The sequence below is a fragment of the Neolamprologus multifasciatus genome, chromosome 20 (assembly GCF_963576455.1).
Source record: "Neolamprologus multifasciatus chromosome 20, fNeoMul1.2, whole genome shotgun sequence".
In the NCBI taxonomy this organism is placed as follows: Eukaryota; Metazoa; Chordata; class Actinopteri; order Cichliformes; family Cichlidae; genus Neolamprologus; species Neolamprologus multifasciatus.
Window position 1 is genome coordinate 16,004,542 of NC_140458.1, and position 7,919 is coordinate 16,012,460.

Below are 7,919 nucleotides of genomic sequence, written 5' to 3' on the forward strand. Positions count from 1 at the left end.
GAGGACTCTGTTGACACCTCATCTGTGTCAACTAATGACACTCTGATTCTTTCCGCATCTGAAGATAGTCCAGGGCACTGTTACCAGCGCTGGCCTGTTCAGTTTCAGATTCCCAGCGATCCAAATTCGGTCAGCCAACGAGCGCTTCCAAAAAGATGGGACTCTTCTCCCTACAAAAGATTTAATTCCACTGCTTCCTGACATCCTTAGAAAACTAGCAGAAGCTATTTATAAGTATACTGCTTATCCATCCAGTCTGCAGGTCAGTGAGGTTGCAGAGGCCCTGACTCTAAAGCATCCCTGCCTGAAAGAACCAGGGTCCTTCAATGGATGCTATAGGTGGGCACAGCGTCTAAAGTACAAGATGAACAATTTCAGAAGCAAGCTTAGAGGTCTCGGCTGCCCTGAAGTTGAAGTAAACTCACTTAAGAGGAAAATGACATGTGACCAATACCCGGCAAAGAATGTCAAAAAACCAAAGAAGGCTGAGGTGAACTACCTACCCCCTCATGCTCAAGGTGAAACTAGTGAAAGTTTGGAAAAAGAGAGAATCGAGCTACTGAGTGAAGTGATGAAAAGGGACAACTCCAGAGTGGTAGCTCAGAAAATGGACAAGACGTTCAGCCTTCGTCGGGAGGAAATAGTGAAAGAGGCCCCTGCCATCAGTGACTTCATGAAGCGCTGGCCTGCTCTTTTTAGCGAGGTACAGGTGAGATAAAATGTTTATTAAACCAGTGTTTTTGTGTTGTGGATTGATGAAATTACAAATTGAAGTCAGATAAATAAAAAATTTAGAAATGCATATATTTACACCTAATACATTTAAATGTTTACAAATGCACATTTGGATTTTCATTTATGAATTATTTATACTTATGTCTCTTGTTGTATTTTATTCTGGTGTGCCCTGCAGATATGTGAAGAATTTAAGAGGATAACAACAGTCAGCCTTGAATCAACCTTTCTGGCCAGGCTTGACCAATGCACCCCAAAACTGATGGCCTTGACCCTGTTAAAAGGAGGAGCTGCAGGTCTGAGGATGAGGCAGATTAAGGACATGCTTCTGCAGGTATAATGAATAACTTTATGAATAGACCTTTATTTGCATCTGCCTTACTTTTTTCATGTCAAATGTTGATATGGCTGCTTTGAACAAGGTCCATTGTATACTAACACTATTTTATTTCCAAAATTGTTCATATTTTGGTTACACTTGCATCTAGGGCAGGGCAAAAGAAGAAAATATGTCGTCTGTACAATATACACTGTTTATTATTTTTAAATAAAGCTCTATGATTTACATAAAGTGTTTCACACGCGCAAGCACGTTAACAATACATAACATGGAGGAAGACTGTATCTGTGCCAGTTACATTGTAATTGAATGAATGGCTATTTATTGTTATTATACAAGTTCAGAGCACAAGTACAACAAAATGTATCTTTATTTTAGTGTTTTTACTTATGAAGAAGGAATGTCCAGGTGACAAGCGCAGCGTTTGTCAGATCTCCGCAGAGTGAGACAGCCCTGCCCCCCACTGTGTGCAGAGTAAGCAGGTCCCAAACAATAAGAAACTCAGGAGAATAGCCAGATCACCTTTTCCACCTTATTCCAAATGAACTTTTTTATTATTTAATTTAAAAAAAAATGCTATATCATTATGGATATCATTTTCAGTATATGAAGTAAGCTACTTACATCTGATTTTTTTTAACACATCTATTTTTTTCTATCAATCAGGACAACACAGTTGAAAAGCGCAGAGAAATTGCTATTCGCTGCCTCATAGTCTATCTTGGAGAGAAGGAGGAGGATCTTTTCAAACAATACAGCGTAAGTACTTGAGTTGGTTTTTAAATTTTTGTTTAGTTTTGAATGCATGTCTCTGTAGGGTCTTTGTGTTTTGTTCATTGGATTTTCTGTTCAGGGTTGAGTATTTAAGTCATTCAGTGCCATAGACGTCTTTAGATGTCAAAATGAATCCGAACGCTCAGTGCCATAGACGCCTCTTGAGCTTTTTATTGAATTGAGAAGGTGGTGGAGTTGATTACATGGATAAAATCCCACCAGCGTGACAGTCGGCTCTACTGAGAACGAGTATTGTGGCGCGATTTTTGATCCAGCTTGTCATTTCGAGCTTGAGGTGTCTGCAGCCTGACGTCATGGTTTTTCTAGCGATTCCAGTGAACATGAACCGGATTTATCTGACCAGTATCTCCTGTTAGAAACTTCTGAAGGCAGCAGGGACCAGAATAATGAACGATTTGCTGCATAAAACACACAGAAATTGTTGATAGACGAACCGATGGCCGGGTGGGGGGTGAACAGACTAAGTCGCGCACTCACTTGTGCACATGCGGGAGTAACACACACACACACACACACACACACACACACAGACTCTCTGAATCATAAATCAGTCGCTTTTTTCTTATATATTTTTCAAATGTTGAAATTGTCTATAAACAACTATTTTTATACACAAAATAATCTGCCAAAAGTACATTTTTACAGGTGATTTTTTTACTTTCATAGTAGTAAAACATAGTTGAGATGTTGCATGAATCATTGAAACACGAAATATTTACATCAAAGTCACTGATCTGCTAGAAAAACCTATTTACACAAAGCGCTTTTGATCCAGAAACAGGTGTTTTGTCATGAAAGTTTCTCTTTTCTACTGCAGATTTCTAAATAACAGAGGTAGAAACATTTTTTTTGCTGCTGAAAGAAGAGAGACTCATTTTTGTCATGGTGGTTTCAGAATTCACATAGTCATAGAACAAAATATTCAGTGAGCCTTCAAAATCAGTGAAAAAGCTAAATATCTCTGGCACTGAATGAGTTAAGGGACATTCCAACCCTAAGTGAAGATATGTCTATTGCCATGTATAAGTGAGAAAAAAGCATTTCAGAATTACAATCCGAAGATGTTTATTGCCATTGTCATTGAACATAATTTGCTGAATAGAAACCTGTTTCCGTGATAAGGTGCAACATAAACACACAGGATAAAAAATTTTGTAGCCAGCGCAGTCATTTTCCTGATCTGGCAGCAGCTTTAGCAGAGCATAAACAATGGAAGTGAATGGCAGGTACTGGCATTTTGTGTGCAAAAGTGATTAAAATCACTCAATAATGATACCAAGTATTCCTGGGGAGCTCAACAATCATGCTGACTGCAAATGAAAAGTATGAATTGACATGAAGGATTTTCAGGAGCCGATTTAGACTTGGGACTACATTACGACAAAGCACTGCTGTAAGCCTCCACATGGTTATAACACAGCAGTTGAAGCCACTGCCGACCAGTGTCTATAAACCAACATGCTATTTGTGCAATATTTCTTCAACAAATCAAAGACCCATCCATTGTTACTGCAGCTTACTATGCTTGTATAGTAGTGGCTGTGTGTGTTTGTTTATGGAAGCTGGAGGCTTTTTCAACTGTTGCGTTATATCCATGCACTATGCAGTGGATGTTTACAGCTGTGTTTGTCGTAACTGCAATGTAGTCTCAAGTCTAAATCAGCTTCTGCAAATCTTCCGTGTTACTTTTGCACTTTTCATTTGCCGTGAACATGATTACTGAGCTCCCAAGAAATATTTGTTTTCATTACTGAGTCATTTTAATCACTTTTGCACACAACATGCTAGCACCTGCTATTTACTTCCATTGTTTATGCTCTGCTAAAGCAAATGGATTGCTTCCGGATCAGGAGAATTAGTGTGCTGTTTACAAAAGGCTTGTTTCTCACTTTCTAACTGTGGCAATAGATAAAATTTCACTTAGAAGTGGAATAACCCTTAAAAATGATTTATTAGATTTTCTTTTCAAAGTGGAAAAACAAAACTGTGAAAAACAAGACATTTTTTATTTTAAACGTTGGATTATGGTTTCATTTAGCTTTTAAAAATTACAGAATAACACAAAAGACAACCTGTTTTAGCTTATTTTCCTACCTGTAGTAGTTCATTCCCTTATGCATGTCATCCTGAAGTGCTTGAGCCATGTATTTTATATATCCTAACATTTAATTTCTCCTACAAGGATGAGGAGGAGCTCAACGCAGACCTTGCAATGCAAATCATGAAGATTGCTATCATTGATGATGGGCCTGCAACCATCATCGTTGAGGGATCCAAGATCCTGGAGAGGATTGATGTTGCCAGAGCCTGTGCTTTGATGATGGGAGTAATCTACGCTCTGAACCTTACCTATCCCAAGCAGCTGAAATTTACCTTTGAGGTATTTCAAAAGCTATGCCTTGAGCTTGATGGACAAAAAGCCAGCTCTAAAGTAATGAATCTTAAGTTTGGTATTTTCTAGAGCAGACTTGATAGACCATTCGTGAGTGAGTTTCACAAAAACCTTATTCCTGCATTTCTGGCACTACTTCATTGTGTTTTACTAAATTTTAAAGCGCTGTTCTTAAGTCTTCTGAGTTAATGTTTTGCCGTGTCTTAAATGCTGTTATTTGCACATTTTTAAGGAATGCGTTTAATTTCTCCCATGACCTGTGTTCTGAGGGTACTGGTGTGTTTTAAAGTTTGTGTAATGCCCTCTTTAGCTGGCCTTAATCTTGAGGGTGAAAAGTCAAATATAGAAGAGAATCAAGAATACTTTGTAAGAGTGCTGACAAAGTTGAATGAAAGAAGCTTTGCTCATTTTATGTTTAAATTAGTGCATTTAATGTATAGCAGCCTGTCATCTTTTCTTTTGATTCACTGTCACATGTTAAAGTAATAAAAAGAGGATTCAAGTAGTAGGTTGTATTGCAATTTTAATACACAGTTCCTTAAGTTTCAGCGGGCAATTTGTGTTCTAGGAAACTGAAGCCCACAAATCTTGCACTTCACACGCACGTTAAAGAATTGTGATGTTTGTTATTGTAATTAAATGGGTCTAACTCATTTGAATACATCTGTCTGAATTTCTATTCTTTCTGAGCACCAGGTACGAGTCCCTTAGCTGATGTCCAGGTATTTGGCATCACATCTGCCGCATTCAAACAAATACACACAACATCCATTTCTTTTTCTGAAGGTCATGACACGAGCACACACAGCGCATGTTAAGGCTGACCTTCGTTTGGGGAAAAAAGTGATCGACAAGTTTCTAAGGTCTTAGAACCTTGACTTCTTTGTGGGCAGGCACCACCATGCATGAGCCTGCCCACGCGGTAGTCATGGTTATAAGACACAGCCAAATGATCAAGGTTGTATTTTGGAGCGACTTAGCCTGCTGGGAAACAGGTATATGCCCTTATAGAATCTCCTGTAGGACCAAAAAATTACTACACTGTAACCAAAATATCATATTTGACCAACATAAATACTATTTATGCCGACAGTTAAGTTCATTTTAATTATAAATGTGTTTTATTTTGATCAAAAAGTTACTTCACCATACATAAATATAATCTTGGATCAACTTAAATTCCTGTGTATTTGTTGACAATTATTAAGTTCATGTTACTCAGAATGTGTTTTATTTTGTGGCCAAAAAGTAACTTCACTATACATAAAATTCACGTTGGATCAACTTAAATTTTTGTGTTCTAGTCGAAAATTATTAAGTTAATTTCACTTAAGAATGTGTTTAATTGTGGCCAAAAAAGCTACTTCACCATACTCAAAAATATTGCTTTGAATTAATGTTATTCTGCCAGAAGTTGGCTTAACTCAAAAATTCTAGTGGAAAACATTAACATGTTTTTTTTATTTGAACCAATGTTTTATTTATTAGAGTGTAGTTGGTTTCACTTTCTAGCTGCAAAAGCACGCTCTGCAAAAGCATGTAATTTCCTGTCAGCCTGCAACCTAGTTTTACACTAAAGTCTGGGCCTCTCATAAAAACACACTAATCAGCATTCAGATTATATATTTTATTTCCTAACACTTTCCACTGGGTCTACCACACACACACTAAGGTGCTTGTAATTGCAAGCAATTACAAGCACCTTATGTGTGAATTGCTTGCAATTCCTGCTCTGCAGGGTGTGTATGTATGTCCCATACTTATGTGTTGCACTGAGTGAATTGAATGAACGGGAATGAACAGAGATATACACACACACACACACACACACACACACACACACTTCTGTTTCCTGAAGGAAAGGAATGACGTACAACACAATGTTGCCCCACAGTGCAGCTTGGCTTGATAAAGAGCAGCTACCAAACTGAGGAATGACTGTGATGGAAGGGGTAAATGTACAGGCAAGGCCGTGCACATCACAGGTAATCAGCCTTAGAGTTGTGAATACAGGTTTCTTAAGCCAGGACACGCAGGGGCATGATATCCCATACTTATGTGTTGTTGTTATGTGCTCAGTGAAATCAAGAAATAGTAGCCACTGAGGTGACAGCATCATGACATGATGCTCCTCTGTTTCTTGAGACCAGATTATTTGTCTCCTCTTCTGCAGTCATTGTAAGCAAAACTGGTCACTGCACATGCTTCATGAATCCAGTGCCAGGTTTAAGTGTGCACTTCTTTAGTAGGTGTTGTAAGGACATTTCAGTTGATTTATTATTTAATGAGATCCATTGTGAGACCACTTGTGCTTTGAAGCAGAAATAATGTTTATCAGGGTTTCGCCTACCTTTTAAAGTGGGAAATCATTGCAAGGACAGAACTGTAGCCACTAGATTAGTTTGCCTTAACCCAATATAGCCCAATATAAAAAAGGATATTCAGCAAAAAAAGGAAGACTCACTTTTTGCAAGCTTGTAGATAAACATCTTGAGGATTGATAGTTCAGGTACAAAGTAGTTTAAATTGTAGGATGAATCTACAAATGTTTCAAAACTATTATGTTTTGAAAATGGAGCAAGTGCAGTGCAGGCCCATTTGAAATGAAAGTCCATGTGCTTGGACAGTTAATTCAACTGCAGGTATACATTCGAATATATAAACCTCAGTGTTATTGGCCTTCCTCTAAACACAAAAACAGGTTTCAAAACAATCTGACATATGTTGTCTATTTTTTTGCTATCATCAGTACTTGATAATCCTATTTTGTGAAACAATTAGTGATGTGTCGGTTGCGAACAAAATGGCTCGCCGAATCTTTGACGTGAACGACGCGACCTGGGATGAGGGGGGAGGGGCGGTAGGGAAAGAGAGCCAGGGACAACGTTACAGAGACATACACAGGTATGACAGAGAATATGCATCTTCTTTTTGTTTTCATATTATAATTTATATTTAATTGTGTTGTGGTTTGCAGTGTTTTGTGTTGTTTCACTTTAACTTTGTTTAAAAGGAAAAAGCTGAAAATTTAAATAGTTAAAAGTTGAAATGTGAATAATTGGTTTTTATATAACATGATTTATTTATTACATTTTATGTAGAGTGAATAAATAAATGTCTATTTATGGTGGACCCTAGAGACAAAGCACGTACAAACTCGAAAACATATACAAAAGACAACAGAAGTGCTCCAGGATGCTAGGCGCAGTGTTGAGCTTTTGTTACCTAGTGGCTACACAAGCCAGGAGGTCCACCAAATCCACCAATGGCTAGATTTGGTGTGTGGTAGTAACAGGTAAATTAACTTTTTTTTTTTTTTTAATTATTTGAATATATAGGAGTGCTTGTGTATAAATACACAAACAATACACATGCTTTCAATTGTGTAATTTAAGTGATCTAGGTAGCTCTGTTTTGGAAGTTCAGTTAACACTAGAAATGTGCTTTGGAGTTTGTATGTGCTTTGGAGTTTGTATATGCTTTTTGGAGTTTGTACGTGCTTTGTCTCAAGGGGCCACCGCATATATTTATATATAAACATATATAAATAAAACTACTTTTTTTTACATTAGTAATTCCTTTTGTGCATAATTTTATATTATTGTTAATAATAAATTAAAGCAACAAAACAACCTGAAGAGCCGGTTCAGAGCCAAA

General features: G+C 37.5%; 1 protein-coding gene across 2 annotated transcripts; it reads left to right on the forward strand.

The window, feature by feature from the left end:
• The first annotated feature begins 329 nt into the window (after nucleotides 1-329).
• Nucleotides 330-4,724, forward strand: LOC146494690 (uncharacterized). 2 transcript variants are annotated; one of them, XM_085146446.1, is made up of 4 exons: nucleotides 330-703; nucleotides 914-1,069; nucleotides 1,742-1,834; nucleotides 4,053-4,724. In XM_085146446.1, the coding sequence occupies exons 1-4, from the start codon at nucleotides 365-367 to the stop codon at nucleotides 4,329-4,331; spliced, it is 867 nt and encodes a 288-aa protein (XP_085002572.1). In that variant the 5' UTR covers nucleotides 330-364; the 3' UTR covers nucleotides 4,332-4,724. The 2 variants fall into 2 exon arrangements, with proteins under 2 accessions (XP_085002572.1, XP_085002571.1); XM_085146445.1 differs by having other exon boundaries at nucleotides 332-709.
• The last annotated feature ends 3,195 nt before the right edge of the window (nucleotides 4,725-7,919 follow it).

Excerpts from the sequence above, each read along its gene's own strand:
- LOC146494690 (XM_085146445.1), top strand. The coding sequence starts at position 365 with ATGAACAATTTCAGAAGCAAGCTTAGAGGTCTCGGCTGCCCTGAAGTT. Across the intron at positions 710-913 it reads CTCTTTTTAGCGAGGTACAG|ATATGTGAAGAATTTAAGAG; the intron begins GTGAGATAAAAT and ends TGTGCCCTGCAG. Across the intron at positions 1,835-4,052 it reads ATCTTTTCAAACAATACAGC|GATGAGGAGGAGCTCAACGC; the intron begins GTAAGTACTTGA and ends TTCTCCTACAAG.